Raw genomic sequence first — 16594 nt, 5'->3', positions numbered from 1 at the left:
TTTTAAAGACAGAATGAGAGCATGAGCGGGGAGGAACAGAGGGAGACTCCCCATGAGCAGGGAGCCAGATGTGGGGCTTGATCCCAGGACCCCAGGATTATGACCTGAGCCAAAGGCAAACGCTTCACCGACTGAGCCACCCAGGCACCCATCCCCAGGTATTTCAAATCAAAGTTTTTGAAGCAGCGATTTATCAGGATGAGAGGTGTTTGCTAAATTCATTGCAAGGGGCACCAGCACAGCGCTGAAATATGTGATGCTACCCAGAAGCCCCGAGGATGCCCAGCACATTCCCTGGCACTGGCCCAGAGGTGGGGCGGTGTGAATATCTGCTGAGGGTGGGGCGGGGGGCAGGAGGCAAAAGAGAGGTATGTTGTCCAGGGAATTTTAAAATGATATTACAACCCACTGAGAGTCTTCACCTGGTGCTGGCAATTCTGGCTGAAATCTGTGGTCAAATTCTCCCAGCCAGGGAGGGCCAGTCACATGGCTCCCAGGGCACCTCGGACGCTGGGCTGTGTCCTAGCGGGGGCTGCCAGCTCCGTCCTCTGCTGAGGGCGGCCACGGAGGCCGTTGTTCTTGCTCTCCATCTTCAGCAGTCATATCTCTTTCATCACCACATGGCCTTTTAATTCTCTGATTCTACATAGACTCCATTTAGAGACATCAAAGATCAGTTTCTGGCACAAACAAATTTGTTTCTCCTTAAGAAATTGCTTAGATGGTGCTCTGCTCACAGAGCAAGCTGTGTGTCCACCCTGATGCATGGTCCAACAGAGAGAAGATGAGTCCCCGAGTGGCCCTGGGCCTGGCACTGCCAATGTGCTCTCAGCCTCCCACATCTGGTCCGCCTCCTTGGACCTGGATGCGCTTGTCTTCTGGAGAAACCCAAGCAGGTCATCTGCACCCCTGGGGTCTCTGATGGCTCATCTGTAAACCAGGGGCCCATGAGGGATGGGGCTGACTGTTGTGAGAGGGGAGGGAGGTGACCGAGGTGGCCTACAGCTGCCTAGCAGGTGCATGTTGAGCATGGGCATGAGGCCTCTGGAAGCCTTTTTGGGCTCCTCTTCTCCAAACCTTTCTGGCCCGAGATCTGCTCCCTACATGACCTCACTGACCTCCTGCTCTCGGCTCTCTGGATGGATCTCTCTCCCCCACCTTTGAACTTCCGTGCTCCCAAGGTCACCTTTCTCAGCCTCAGCACTTGGGATGGTTCTCTGCTGTGGGGCTGGGCTGCTCCCTGCAGGATGTCTGGCAGCCTCCTCCCATGAGATGCTGGAGCACCCCTCCTCTCTGGCTGTCTCCACCTAAACCATCTCCAGACGTTGCCAAGCATCTCCTGGGGAAGGGGGTGCGAGATCCCTCGGCTGAGCAGCATGGCCTCAGGGGCTGACCACATACCTGAGTGGCATCAGGGTGGCCGAGTGACCTGGCTCCGCTGACAGCTGTGTGACCTTGAACCATCACATCACCTTTCAGTGCCTCAGTTTCATTACTTGTACAGCAGACACAACAATAGTACCTCCCCTCAAAAGGCTGCCAGGAGCAAACATGCACATTCTCAGAATGGTGCCGGGGTACGGCACTCAGCAGCTGTGAGCTGCCCTTCTAAGCGTCCCGTCTCCCCAGAGGGATCAGGCTCCTCCTGAGTGCAGACTGTATGTAACGTGTGTCTGGTCCCCACAGCCCCTCAGGGATTCTTTCGCACACACAGCATTTCATAAGTGACCTGCTCACTAGAATGGATGGGCATCTGGGAACCCTGGCCAATGTGAGCACATGGCCAAATGAGGATGGGATGGTCCTGTGTCCCCAGTCTCAGCCCCCAACCCCCGGCCTCTCAGCATTATCACCAGATCAGCCTTCCCTGGCTGGGCTCCGAGCTGTCTCTGGCGCCTGCAAAGCCAGTGCACTGCCCATCAGTTCGGAAGATGAGTCCCTGTGTGGTCCTGGGCCTGGCACAGAAGGCCACCTTCCTCTGTTTTATCTGTTCACCTATGTCTTACTTCTCTTTCCAAGCCCACCTTAAAAATCAGGTAAAATTCTCCTCCATGCTTGTAGCACTTCACCTCTATGTTGCCTCTGAGGGTTCACTGAACCCTTTTATCTTATTTTTTAAAAAAATTTTATTTATTTGAGAGAGAGAGACTGAGTGAGCATGAGCAGGGGGAGGGGCAGAGGGAGAAGCAGACTCCCCACTGAGCAGGGAGCCCAATGCGGGGCTCGATCCCAGGACCTTGGGATCATGACCTGAGCTGATGGCAGATGCTTCACCCACTGAGCCACCCAGGCCCCAACATGGAACCCCTTTAATTATGAATCATCTTCCTGACATTCTGGCTTCACCATAGTTCAGCTCAGCCTAACAGAGGCCCAACACATGCCTGAATGAATATGAATGTTCAAAGTGGATTCTTCAATCTTTTTTTTTAAGTAACCTCTATACCTGATGTGGGGTTTGAACTCACAACCCCAAGATCAGGAGTCACAACTGACTCTCCCAACTGAGCCTCTAGGTTCTTTAATCTTTAATGTCTATTAAGAAAGGGTAGAAATTATTTCAGTGTAAGATGTAACAAGAAGAAATTAAGTGAAGCCAAAGAGGACTGTTTTTTCTCTGGGTAAGATAATCTTTTGAGGAATCAGAATGTATCTGTTTCATTAAAAACGAAGAGGCACCCAGCCCTGCATCCTCCACACTCACTTTGACTACCCCCCACCCCTTGAACTGCTCAGCCACGGATGTCAGCTTTTGTGACTTTCCTGAGTTTGGGATAACTATTATATGAATCCATTCATTCCCTGTGCTCCCTACACACACACACACCACACACACACACACACACACACACACACACACACACACACAGCTACGTTCTAGCTCATAGGCCTCCAGGAAACCCCAGGGGATGAAAGTGAGTCATGGAACCTGTTTTCCTGTGGGGTCATGGTGCGTGGCACGGAGCTGGGGTCGACAGATCCTGTGGTGAAGGAGCAATGCTCCTACTGGCCATGCAGTCAGCAAGTCCCAATGTGCTCGACAAACTACACATGGGTGCTTTGTTTCTAAGAAGAAAATCTAATTTCTTCCTCACAGATATTCACATTTTAGTTTCACGTGAGGAGCTATTCTCAGCCTTACACAAGAATGTCCGTTCAGGTGGAACGAGAATTAATTATGCTCAGGTGTGAGAGGAAGCATGCAGCCTGTACCAGAAGATTCCCCCTTTCGCACGGCACCCGGCACGTGTGGACTGCATTACGCACGTTCTGGGGAGGACGTGCTCCCTTGGATCACAGCCACGGATGCTGCCAAGGAAACCGTGCTCTCAGACTGGAAGCATTTCCACTATTTGTGTAACAGGAGTGGCCAAGCACCTCGAGTACATCTAGCTGACTGTAGGTGACTGTCTGGGTTACTGAGCGGCAGGAAATTTGATTGAGGCAGAGTCTAGGCTTAGGAAGAGTGCTGCGATTGATTAGTGATGCCTACAAAAGGCGCAGTATAGAGAGTGGTGGTATGTGCGCCAAATATACTACTGTCTGTGATCTAGAGATGATATCCGGGAGGAGTCTGTCTTAGTAACTTGGGGGTTCAGAGCCTGAGTGCAAGCCCATGCCTTTTGTATCCATGTCCTCCTCAGCCCGACACCTGGTGCATGTTCCTAATTTGAATGACTGAAAAGCAGTCACGTGTCAGTCACGGATTCATCCATCTAGGTCAACACCATTAGTCACCTTTTCCCACTTTGCAGGTACCTTAATGATGCTCTGGCAGGTGGACAGAGGCAAGCCCACCAGGCTGGTGCCGTTTATGGACATGATCTGGTCCCCGATATTCAGCTTCCCTGATTTCTCAGCAGGGCCCCCATGCATCATGTTGGCTATGATCACGGTTGGCAGGATGGAACCCCAGCCAGACTCCACGATCACCACGCCTAGGATCTCTCCTTTCTGCTTCTCTATAAATACCTGAAAGGAAAAGACAAAGCCAAAAACCCGAATCAGCATCCTCCCAGGGTACATAAATCGAAGCTTTCCCCCACGTCCTGTCCCACCTAAAGAAGAAAGGCATTGCCTTGATGGCTCTGACCCAGACCAGTGCTGTCTTCTCTCGATTCCATGGCATTTGGTAAGAAATGATGTAACAATAGGTTTCTTATAATTCTTGTTTCACATAAGCAGTCATGCCTTGGCTGTATGAACACAAAGGGCGCGGGGTGCCTTTTTGTATAGTCCCCGGGGAGCAGGGAGAGAGGCTGAGTGGGTGGGGACTTCGCGGGTGTGTTAAGGTTTCTGGAAATAGCTTTTGGATTCTATGCACAGGCTGCCCTACTGCACAGCGCTTCACAAATTCTCTCCAACATTTAAGATTCTGGAGTTAAAAATAAACAAATAGATGTTACAGAAACATTTCTTTGCAGGGAGTAAGCTGAAGAAAAATGAAAAAAAAAAAAAAAAAAAGGATGCTAGGGTTAGTGCAACCAAAAAGGTTGGAAGTGCAAGTAGCAAGACCACGTTCTAGATGGGCTTACTTCTGTGTGGCTTCCTCGGCAGGGCAGAGAAGACAGGAGTCAGTTTTGGCTACTGGCAGTGTGGGAAGGTTTGCAGGGACACCACCAAGGGGCAGGACACCTTTTGAAAGCCTCTGACAAAGAGTGTGTATATGTATTTATTTATTCATATTCACCAATACACGTACACTCAAACACACACCGTGGTGGCGGCTGCTGGGGCCTGACACGGCCCCTCACAGGCTGGTGGCCCTTCTCTCACAGCCAGCCACTCCGCGGGGGAGCTGCCCAGTGGGAGACACTCCCATTATGGGTGGTGGAATTATGTTCCCCTTGAAATTCATACGTTGGAGGCCAAACTCCCAGGACCTCAGGATGGGACCTTGTTTGGATACAGAGTCTTTACAGAGGCAGTGAAAGTAAAGTGAGGTCATTATGGTGGGCCACCACTCAGGTGGCGGGTGTCCTCACAGGAAGGGGGGGGGGTTGGCTGCAGACACATGCACAGAGGGAAGCCCATGTGAAGACACAGGGAGAAGGCCGTTCTCTCCCAGCCAGGGTAAGGGCCTGGAATACACCCTTCCCCCCACAGCCCTCCGAAGGAACCGACCCCTCAGTCTGCAGGACTGTGCTAAGGCAGCCCGAGCACACTGCCCCTGCCCCGTGTAGGTGGTGTCCATGACTGCCTGGCATGGGTTCGAAGGCCTACCGACTCCTCTGCCCAACAGAGGACATTCGTGAGCCAAGAGATCACTTTCTCCTAAAGGTCCTTTTGTCTACTGGATAAAACCCAAGCCCCTCGGCTAGACTTCCAAGCCCCTGGTTCTGACCTGAGCCCTGTGTTGGCCTCTCTGCACCCTCTCCCGCATCCCCAGTGCTCCACTGTGCATGGCTCCCCAGACAGTTCCTGAGCTTTCTGACCTTCAACGCTTCTGTTACTTTGGCCCAGCCCTCTCGAATCCTTCCTGCTTTCTGAAGACTACCTGGACCCCCAGACCACCTTAGATGGCTGCGTTCTCCTCCAAAGTTCTGTCTGAAGCCACAGGGCCACCCCAGGAGCAGCGCAGCACCTGTCACCCGAGCCCTGACACCTGCTCCACTCTGTTCTAACAGCTGTCTCTGACTCGTGCTCATGCCTGGCACTGTCACTTAACTTTTCTGTGCCCTTTCCTAGATAGTGGGCTTGGAAAGGGCGGGCTTTAGGTCCTGTTCACCTCTGGAAGCCACCCCAAACTTAGCTCACGGCTGCTGGGAGCAGAGGATGTTCCATCCTGGGGACGGCCCTCCACAGTGGTGTTTAATGACAGGCCCTTAGGAGAGGGGAGCCAGAGATGAGCCTGAGACCTCACCCAAGTCCTGCCACCTCCCCCCGTTCCCTAGCTGTTCCACCTTCCTTCCATGGTGGGGCTCCCCCGGGGCCTCTGCTCGGCTAACTGAGCTTGAGGTACATACATCTTTGCAGTTCTCCGACTTAGAGAAGTGGATCAGGTCATCGTTGTACATGTCCTGGGTGTTGAGCAGGTCACTATATTCCTTTTGGCTGAGATCTTCAGGATTGATCCCGTTGGCCCTGAGGAATTCCTGGTAGGCCACGCTGAATGCCTGCCCAATGGACTGTGCGATCAGCTGGGCCTGGACAGGAGTCGAAGAGGGAAGACAGAGGTCAATTGGGCGGCCCCGCTGGTGTGCTGCCTGGGTCTCGGCAGGACTGGGAGCCCCAGGAGTTAGCTAGGCCAGTGGGTCTAATCCCTGCCAGAGGCTGCTCTCAGAATTACTAAGGACATGTTATATTATGACAATAAGCACAAGGCAGCACTGGCATTCAGCGGAGTCAGAGACGCCCGTACACATGAGCACCCAGAGCAAACCATCAGAGTCCAGGACTCAACTTCAATTTATATAAAACACGAAGGCATTCATTGCATGGCTCTACTTCACATGGAACATTTCTAGAGTATAGCTTCTGTGTCAAGTGAGAGAAAATAATGATTTGCTTTGTCCAGCACTTTACCAGAAGTAAGCTTCATGACTTTGGAAAATGATTACCATCAATGCTGTTCATGGTGTCTGGGTGGCCAGTAAATCACATCACCATCAACCTACACATTTGCTGCACAGAGAGGCATACTGCATGAGTGTGTGGTCTACATATCTATTTTCTTTTCCTTTAAAAAAGATTTTTATTTATTCATGAAAGACACACAGAGAGAGGCAGAGACACAGGCAGAGGGAGAAGCAGGCACCTTGTGGGTAGCCTGATGTGGGACTTGATCCCAGGACCCCAGGATCACGACCTGAGCCAAAGGCAGACGCTCAACCACTGAGCCACCCAGGTGTCCCTACTTATCTATTTTCTTACTGAGTCCTCAGTTCAAAATGTCAAATACAAGTGTTAATAATATTCAGGTAAATACTATGTTCTCACAACCAAACCTGTTCCTCGAGTCTGTATAAGCACCTGACAGCTCCACTATTCCTTCCAGAATGGCCGGGCCCAAGCATTTACATCCTGTAGTAAGTACAACTTTATTTTAGCTTTCTTTCCTTTTACTTCTCTTCTCTGTTACATTTATGGCCATACATTAGCTTGTGAACAACTTTTGAAAAGGGGAGACTATATAATCTCCAAATTTTATTTCAGAGCAGTAACGGAGCATCATGAAACATCTGTTGTATAAAGTGGGCTTTGGGGCTTCCTTGAGAACCCTGATTGGGTCCAGCCCCACATTTTCCAGGTGAGGAGACTGAGCCCCAGAGACATAAAGGTACCTGCTTGAGGTCACACAGCTCACAGCGAGGCACACTGGTGGTTCTGTGGTTCTTTCTCCAGCACTGGGCTTTGCTAGCCTCTCCCTGCACTAACTCATCCACACTATGGGCGTGGCCAACCAGCAGCCACCTGGTACTTCTCACATGCCTGTGCTGTATTAAACACTATCCGAGGATGGTCACAGAGATCCCGACATCAAGCCTATGGCTGATGCAAGCCAGACAGTGCCACTGGCCCTCTTCCTAGGCTCCTGAGGCCATGTTTCAGAATTTAGAAATTTTTAGGATTTTAGAAAGGTAAAAGATGCATATATCATATATTGTCTAAAAAAACAAAACAAAACATTAGAACCTGGGGAAGTGTCCTATAGACAAACTAATATTCCTGCAAAAAAATGTGTAAGATTCATGGTAAGCTGGACAGATTCTGTAAATTGTCTCAAGGCAGTTCTGGGCAGGTTTATCAGCCAACTGACCACAAAATCCCCTTTGCTTTTCAAAGTTTTTTCTTTTCTTTTTTTTTTTTTTATTTGAGAGAGAGAGAGAGAGAGAGAGCAAGCATGAGCCAGGAGGGGCAGAGGGACAGGGAGAGAGAGACTCTCAAGCAGACTTCATGCTGAGCATAGAGTCCAGTGTGGGGCTTGATCCCACAATCTTGAGATCATGATCTGAGCCAAAATCAAGAGTCGGCTACTTAGCCAATTGTGCCACTGGGGGCCCCTCCCAGAGCTCTTTAGACTTTGGAATTCTAGGTCTGTTTTATGGTCCCCATTGCACAGACAGGAACAGCAGGTGACAGTGAAGGTGTTCACTCCCTGGGAAGGGGGTGACTCCGGGCGCTGAATCCTGGCCGACTGATTCCAGAGCCCACCCCTGCACCATGTGGGATTGCCTCTCCGCAGGAAAACAATAAAAGCCTCCAGAGCCATGTTTTACACACACACACACACACACACACACACACGCACGCACAATGCTAACCTCCACGTCCCTTCCTTCCCTCGCCTTCACTGCGTTTGGCTGAAAGCAGCTAACAGACAGTGAAATCAGAACTTGCTGCATGGCCGTGCTTTACTTTTCCCACTTGGTGACTGGGGATGTCACCAGCCACCACGAAGACCCATCGCCCTGTGTCCTAAGACGCTGCAGGTGTGTGAGGGACATGGATGGAGACAGATGAGGAGCAGTGCGTGGGCTGGGATCACGGAGGAGACACATGCTGGCGTCACTGATGGACACGCGTGAGCAAAATTAGCCAGCAAGGGAGGCGCTGTCATGTCATGCAAGCTCAGTGGCCTCACAGCCTGTACATGGAAGCAGGATCCAGCTCCAGCTCCCCTGGCTCTGGAGCCAATGATCTTCTCTCGTTCTTTGCCTCAGAAGCATAGGGGTAAGAGTCCCAGGCCCACTCTCTCTTGTCCTAACTCAGGCTCCCCGTTCCTCCTTTCTGCCGGGGACTCTGAGGTCAGGCATCCCCTCCTTACAAGCTGCAAGCCAAGTGCAGATGGCAAAGGGTCACAGAGGTGTCTGCGTGCCCGGGGAGCGGAGCTAACTCCACCTTTTTTCATCAGCTTGCAGGACACAGGAGTCTTAAGCTTCTACATTTAATTTTCAAAGCTTCTTGAGAAACTTCTGAAACTCATTCTCTCCCCGTCTGCGAGGCTGGCCTCAAGTTTTAAAGCAAGAGCAGGGGAATGGCTGGGAGAGGCTCTCTGCCTACAAGCTCTCCACCTTCTCAGTGATCTGGTCCCCAGGGGCCTGTGTTCCAGAGAACCGGACCAGGAAAGGATGGTGCAAAAAGTGGGAGCATCTCCACGTCCCCGTGGCTGCAGCCGTGACAGCTCGAATCCCTGGGGAAGAGCAGCTGGCCTCTGCCTCTTGACTTCCTGCAGGCAGGCAATTCACCGCAGCTAGGTGAACACTCCCCTGCAGAAAAACGGCCTCTTGTAAGGAGCCAAGGCACCCACGGGCAATTCTCTTTAAGTAGCGAGGGGCTCTCTGCTCATTATGGGAAACAGAGCTCAGGGTACTGTGGCAGGATAGAAATCAGCATGATCAACGGCACAGACATGGCCCTCTTGTGAGGGAGGGCTCTGTGGCTCCAGACCTTCGTGGGGCTGTGGCCCTGGCCCTTGAGGGAGCTTCCAAGGCCTGCCCTGCTTTAGGGGAAGTTGGCCGCTGATACAGCTTGAAGACTGGAGACCTCTCTGGCCGTTCCAGGGATGAATGGGAAAGAAGCCAAATAGAAGAACGGGCCCTGTCTCTGTTATAAATGAGTTTTCTCTGTTGACCACGTCACCTGGAAAGACGGGGGTCAGGAATCACAGGTTTTGTGACAAGAGCAGCAGCTGGTCTTCATAAGGACAGGAAGTAGGCAGGTGGTGCTCCTGCCACTGGGAGGTAGGAGCAGGAATCCTAACTTTCCTGTGGTCTAGAGGGCAATCCTACATAACCAAGAATTGTCCTCCCCAAATGCCCTCATGCCCAGGTGAGATGAGCTTGGGGCCCCCATGGGTCTGGCCATCTGACCACATTCTGTCTACACTTCTCTCCTTCTAAGCTATCCTCAAACTATACCAGCAGGCTCCTGCCTCAGTGCCTTTGCACTTGCTCTTTCCTCTCTCTCAGTTGATACAGGTCTCTCTTCAAGTATCATCTCCTCAGAGAAGACTGTTGATTACCCCATCTGAAATAGCTCCTATCCCAGTTTTATTTTTCCTTATAGAACTCCTCACTATCCCATTTTATATTAAGTATATTTACCTATTTTATATTCTGTCTCCCTTTAAGCTTCGTGATGAATACCTCATCTATCTATTCAGCCTTGTATCCCCAAAACAGTGCTTGACACATAGCGGGTGCTCAATAAATACTTGTTTCATGTATGACTGATGAGACTGATTCAGGTTCTGAGAAAAAGAAAGAATCTGGCCCACCCGGGGGTCAGCCAAGGCCACCCAGAGGGAGATGAGAGGAGGCACCCTTACATCCTCAGACTCAAAGACGTGGCAAATCATCTTATACTGCCTTTTTCCATCCTGGGATGGGTGGGAGGCTTCCACGTTCTCCTGGGAGTTGGAGCGCGGCATTCGCCTGCGTGCCATCAGGACGACGATGTTCCCGATGTCTGCTATATAGGAGATGGTCCTCAGAGGGTGGTCCATCATCGTCTCCTGGAGGGCACAAGGGAGAGGATGCTAAGTCCAGCACAGCAGCTAATGGCCCACAGGAGAGCCTGCCACCCTACAGCCCAGTCAAGTGCAGTCCACATGCGGGGGGCTCTGGGGTTCCCCGCAAAGACTCAGGCCTGGGGGCAGCTCCCTCGACTGATGATAAATCAGAGCAGAAAGTGGTCTGTGGTACATGGGGGGAAAAATTCAGTCATTTTTACAGCCGGGAGAATCTCTGGTGGAGAAGTTAAAAAAAAAAAAAAAAGATAAAAGGATGCCTGTGCGATGGCTGCATTTTGAGTGTGTGGATGCGTGATTTTAAACAAAATTTCTTAAAAGGCTAATCTGTTCCAGTTAATGAACCTTCTCATAAAAGCTTACAAGATTATTAGCAAACGAGATCCACGGTGTATTTGTTCTTTGATCTTTAAGGGAACAGTCCCAAGAGCAGCACCACCCCCTCTCCGGCAGCAAGTACTGCAGACATGACCTTCCAGCGTGTTCGGGAGCCAGTAGCTGAGTGAGGACAGCTGCTCTCGGGACGAGGGCACAGACGCTGGGCTGCCATGCTGGGCTGGGCACGCCACCCCCGGGGAAGGTGGCAGGCCGGCTAATACCTGTGTGTCGGCATTCAATACTTTGATTCTCTGGGTAGAAATGAAGAGATCCACCTCGGTCATTGGCTGAGATTCACCTTCAGGAGCCTGAGAAGAAAAATGCACCAAGGGGAAGCTTAACACCCTGCCCCGACTCAAGTGCACGGGAGCAAGGTTAGCTCACACACAGAAGCACGGAGACACAGTCACCAGAACAGCCATGCTGACTCCAGATTAGGACTGCCACAGCTGAGGGGACTCACAGACGAGAGTTAGCATCGCCAGGTTATAGGGAGAGGTGGAGTCCCCTCTGCTTCTCCACCTATAGAAGCAGTGGCTCCCTACAGATTTGGCTCTACGAACGATGATCGTGAATGGCCCTTTCTGCAAGGCTTTCAGAGCCCAGCAGGTTGAGGAACAAGGGCAAATGATCCATACCGCAAGGCCTTGGAAAAGTTACTTAGAATCTGCTCCGGATCAAGTGATGCGGGGGAGGGGCGGACATGACAATGTTTATAGCAGGTGCAAACAAAGTCATCTGGATGCAGTTCTGGTAAGAGGGTCTTCATGTTCACACACCACCACGGCAACACAGAAGCAGTCCTCACTCCTAAAGCCACCCCAATACGAAGGAACCCGGAATGCCTCAATGCCCCCTGGAATAGCCCATAAGCACCTAGAAGCTCCATAACCAAAAAAGCCCATCCGTCTGGTTCGTTTGGGGTTTAACTCCGCACAGGGTGGTTATTAGCGAGTTTTCTTTTTTGCATCCAGCAATCTGACAAAATCCACAAGTCAAACATGACTATAATTGAAAAGACCCAAGTCCTTGCCGCATTAATGCTCCTGAAAGGTGGGATTCTCACTACTGTGGGAATCATTTAGCATCTCCAATCTGCTCCCTGTTGTTTCTCTGATGTGAAATGACTCATGAGCAACAGAAAAACAGCCACTTTAGGCAACTCAGTTTTGAGAAACGTTGGCTAATGGGGCGGTTCAAAAAGAAATCTGAACGAAAACTTGCTGGATGCAGAAAACAAAAACACAAAATAATAAAAAGGCAAAACATAAATAAACGAAAAGAACAGGCATAACACCAAGCTGATGAAGTTGTTTGTACTGCACCTTCTTTCTGCTTTTGGCTAATTTCTGGGCCATCTGCTTAGCATGGAACAAACAGAGACAGGAGAACAGTTAGAAAAGAATTTGCAGAGACTCGAAGTCGAAAAGGGAATTGACAAACTAGTATCAATAGTGGCATAAAGCATTTCTGCGTGAGGAAGACTGGCTTTAAAAAATCCTACTCTATAGACAATTTCCTCACTCAAAATTTAGTAGGTGGCAAGGGGACGTAGGAAGAAGGAAATGTAGTGAGGTGCTTCGTATACTCAACTGCAATCGATGCTTTCAAAGAACCAACTTGGATCTGTTGATTTTCTTTACTGTATGCCTGTTTGCTATTTCGTTGATTTCATTATACATCTTAATTTCCTTCTACTTTCTTTGGGTTGAATTTGCTGATTTTCCCCCCCTAGCTTCCGGAGATGAAAATTTAAATTGCAAATATTTAAACTTTTTAAAATAAATAAACTGATGTATTTATTTAAAGCCGTGAATCTCCCTCTAAGCACTGTTAGCTGTATCTGACAAATTTTGATATGTTGAGATTTAATTATCACTTCAAAACATTTTCTAATTTCCAGTGATTTCTCCTTCAAACTTTGGATTATTTAGGATTGTGCTATTAATTTCAATACATTGGGGGATTTTCTAGTAATCTTTTTTTTCCTGATTTCTGAATTAATTGCACTGTGGTCAGAAAAGATATCCTGATTCCAGACCTTTGAATTGTGCTGAGCCTTAGCCCTATGGGATAGAACATGACCAACTGTGGTGAATGTCTGGTGGGCTTCAGAAGATGCATTCTTCAGTTGTTGTGAATAGTATTTTATCAGCTGTTGACAAGGTCAATTAGGTTGGTTAAGGGCACTGGTCAAATCTATGTACTTACTGATTTTTTCTTGCCTGCTTGTTCTAAAATTTACTAAGAGGGCTGTGTTAAAATCTCCTACTGTTACTGCAGATTTTGGTTCTGTCAATCTTTTATTTATTTATATCTATGTTATAAGGTACATATGTATTTAAGGTACTTATGTCTTCCTGTTGATCTTTTAATTTTTCATCTTTAGTAATAATTCTTGCCTTAAATATTAATATGGCCTAGTCCTAACCTGAAATAGATGTAATATTCCTTTTGCTCATAAGTAGAAGCTAGCAGTGTTGATTAAAACAAGAGAGAGAGAGAGACTGCAGCCGGATTGTCTAAAACTGAATCCTCACTCTGCTATCTACTAGTTGTGTGACTTGGAGCCAGCCACTTACTGTCTCTGTGCCTCAATTTCCTCATCTGTAAAATGAGGATAAACACCGTATCTACCTCATAGGGCTATTCTGAAGATAAAATAAATACATGCAAAGCTCTTAGAACAGTGCCTGGTGCATTATAAATAAGCACTATATTTGTGTTTGTTGTTATATGACTATAATTCACCTATGTCAGAATACAATTCTTGGCTTTTGGTAAGGCTTTCTAGGCACACACAGATCTTGTACAAATAACAGTAAATCAATGGCCAAACCATGAACCCTGTTGTGGTGATGGGGGTGGATGGAAGATCGTCTGCTCTCTCACACTACTTGGTACTCACCTGTGGAAAAGCCCTTTTGCTCCCAGCAGCACACCTCTATTTCATTAATGAGTCAAATGTGTTGTCTATCCTAACTCATTGTGGAGAAACTGGATGAGTCAGAGATCCAAACACCAAGTACCTAATCTCTGGGAAACTAGGGCAGCCTTTGCTCCCGCAGAGCCACCCCACAGCTCTTCCTGGTGGTCATGAACTCATGGTGAACAGTCTGCCCTGGAAAAAGTCAGATGGCAGGAAGTGTACAGAGTGTCCTAACTGCTGCATGTGATGGTGGAAATGTGTCTGCGTCCAAAGAGTGACCTGGTGCCAACGCTATGTCACACCACATAGATTCCTGTGTGGGATTCAAGAGTCCTGCTGGGGGCTGTTCTCATCTGCACCAGCTATAATTCTCATGATGAATGACTGCTGCGAGATCCTAATGTGTGTGTGTGTGTGTGTGTGTGTGTGTGTGTTTTCTACCACTGCCCCTGAAATTATCTTCCAGGAATATAAGAATTTCTATTATTTTTGATACCAAAACCTAATAGCTATTAGTCAAAATTCTTCACTCTAAGGAACAGTGATCTGAAAGGGTCCTGTCAAAGGAAAATAAGTCCACTACAATGGAATAACTAAATTTTTTTTTTCTGGAATGGGTGATGAGGAAAGAGAATCCAAAGGGCAATCTGCATTTCATAATGGGCATTCTAAAGTAATTTTTATGAAGTGAAAAGTATTTTACCCACTTCAAGTAATACCATCTTTTCAACCACACAGGATATTCAGGGTGCCCTGAAATAAATTATAATTTAAAATTTACACATGACATCGGGAGGGGGTGGGATCTAGAATGAGAAATTGCAGTAGCAGAGGAGCCAAAGAGAACCATACGGCTAGCATGTGTCATAAAGCAGGGAATGACATTATCCGTTTAAGTCCTCTCGTTTCATGGGATCGATTACGGCTTGTCTCCCCAGCAGGCTGTGGTGTAAAGGACACAGACTGTGGCACTTGTCCACCCACTCACTCCACAATATGTCCTGAACATTCCCTGTTAAGACTCTCTAGGTTACTCATGCTGGGGAAACTCCCGATGGCTCTAGCTTTTCCTTTCCCCGGTTGACATTAGCTGAGCGCTTGCTATATGCCAGTATCCTTCCAAGCAGTTCATGTGTATAGCACTGTGAAAGCTTACAGTAACCCTGTGAGGTAGGCACTACAGTATTCTCGTTTTGCAGAAGTGGAAACTGAGGCACAGAGAGACAAATCAACTTGCTCAAGCTACTGAAGAGAAAGAATAGAGATTCAAACCCTGGATATCTCACTCCAAACCACTGGTTGCGCAATGTAGGCAAGTTTCTCATCTATAAGGTTCTCAGTTTGTCTGTAAATAGAATTAATAATACCTACCTCACAGGATTCCCCAGCCCCTCCACTCTGAGGAATCAATGAGATCATGTATGTGCAGGACCTGCTGTAAGTGTTAATAACCTCTTTATTAATCACAGACTTCTCCGAGTCAGATGGGAAATCATGTGGCTTACACAAAGCTTCAATGACAGAGATTTTAATTCTAGAATTAAGTCCTGATTTTTTGACATTTCAAGAAAGCCTTTCCATGAAAGAAAACTCTGATTTTTTGAGACAAGCTAGTAAAGACAAATATGAGAATGTTTGATAATGGATGCTCCTTACAAAAATGCATAGACCAAAAAACATCCAACACCATTTGTGAGCTAATCACACGAGCTTCACAAATGTAGAAAGAATGGAAGACACATATGCCACACTCTGCGTGGACATGAAGCTGGTTCTGTGGCTCAGGTAGCGCTCAGTAGGTGAGCCCATCTTCGGGCCAAAGAGCAGAAAATGCAGTGGGCATGAGGGTGGAATGAAGCATGGAGGTGCGGTGGAGAGAAAGGAAGACAAGGGATTTAGCTGCCCTGGCTTCAGGTTTGGTACTCCAGGTAGGGTGAAGGCATGGTTCCTCCACTGTAGGAGGAGTGGGGCATCTCTACCTACAGTGTGTAGGTACTGATACCACGTAGGGCAGAAGTTCCTCCCAAAACGTGTTCCAGAGAATCTTAGCAGCAAGACTTTAACAGGCATCACACAGTGACCATGTATTCCGTGTTCAAATAATGATGGGAGTTTCTGGCCAAAGTGAATTGGATCTCTTTAGTACAGGACTCTCAAAACCTTTAATAGGAAAACCTATATGCCAAATATCCAAAAAAGAGATATATTTTGCAGTGTTTCTTGAGTTAATATGCCAATACAATGTCATCAGCAGGAAGCACTAGCTTGACCAGGATGCCCCAGGGTGCGGTGGGAGAAAAGATATCATATCCCATAAGGCTTGCATGGTCTACCCTTCCCTAAATTATAGTGCATACCAGAACTTCTTGGAGGGCTTATGAAAACACAGATTCCTGGGCCCTCACCCCACCATGAGTTTCTGACTGGGGTGGGCCTGAGAATCTGCATTTCTAGCAAGTTCCCAGGTGGTGCTGATGCCGCCAGTGAAAGGGTCTCATTCTGAGAACCATCTCTTTGATGCATTCCTTAGTTGGATGAGGGGCTTTCTAAAAGGGATGGGGGGCTTATTTCTTCTCAGAAATGATGGATAACAAAGGCAGAAAGGGTACATTAGGGAGGGTCCAAAAATGGAAAAAAAAAACTTAAGAAAAATGGCAGATGTCTCCTAATTCTGCTATTGCATTTAGATCCACCTTGTTATATTTTGGTAGATGGAGAAAACTTTAAATTTCTGATTCCTCAACCTGTCTTTTGCTATTGTTAAACTCTCTTCTTGGTTTCCTTTTAGACTGCATGCTTCTCAAGGTCAAGGACTG

General features: G+C 48.2%; 1 protein-coding gene across 4 annotated transcripts in view; it reads right to left on the bottom strand.

Moving 5' to 3' along the window:
* APBA1 (amyloid beta precursor protein binding family A member 1) overlaps positions 1 to 16594 on the bottom strand; it is a 197023-nt gene that overhangs the window by 9891 nt on the left and 170538 nt on the right. For all 4 annotated transcript variants that reach the window (XM_038527133.1, XM_038527131.1, XM_038527132.1 and 1 more), the window contains exons 6-10: positions 12175 to 12207; positions 11071 to 11157; positions 10271 to 10456; positions 5967 to 6146; positions 3760 to 3972 (exon numbers count right to left, since the gene is read on the bottom strand). In XM_038527133.1, the coding sequence (XP_038383061.1) occupies positions 3760 to 3972; positions 5967 to 6146; positions 10271 to 10456; positions 11071 to 11157; positions 12175 to 12207 (699 nt within the window). The remainder of the gene's footprint in view (positions 1 to 3759; positions 3973 to 5966; positions 6147 to 10270; positions 10457 to 11070; positions 11158 to 12174; positions 12208 to 16594) is intronic.

This window comes from Canis lupus, chromosome 1, assembly GCF_011100685.1.
Source record: "Canis lupus familiaris isolate Mischka breed German Shepherd chromosome 1, alternate assembly UU_Cfam_GSD_1.0, whole genome shotgun sequence".
NCBI classification, from domain to species: domain Eukaryota; kingdom Metazoa; phylum Chordata; class Mammalia; order Carnivora; family Canidae; genus Canis; species Canis lupus.
The sequence above is the reverse complement of the archived record's forward strand: the minus strand, read 5'-3'. Positions and strand labels throughout refer to the sequence as shown.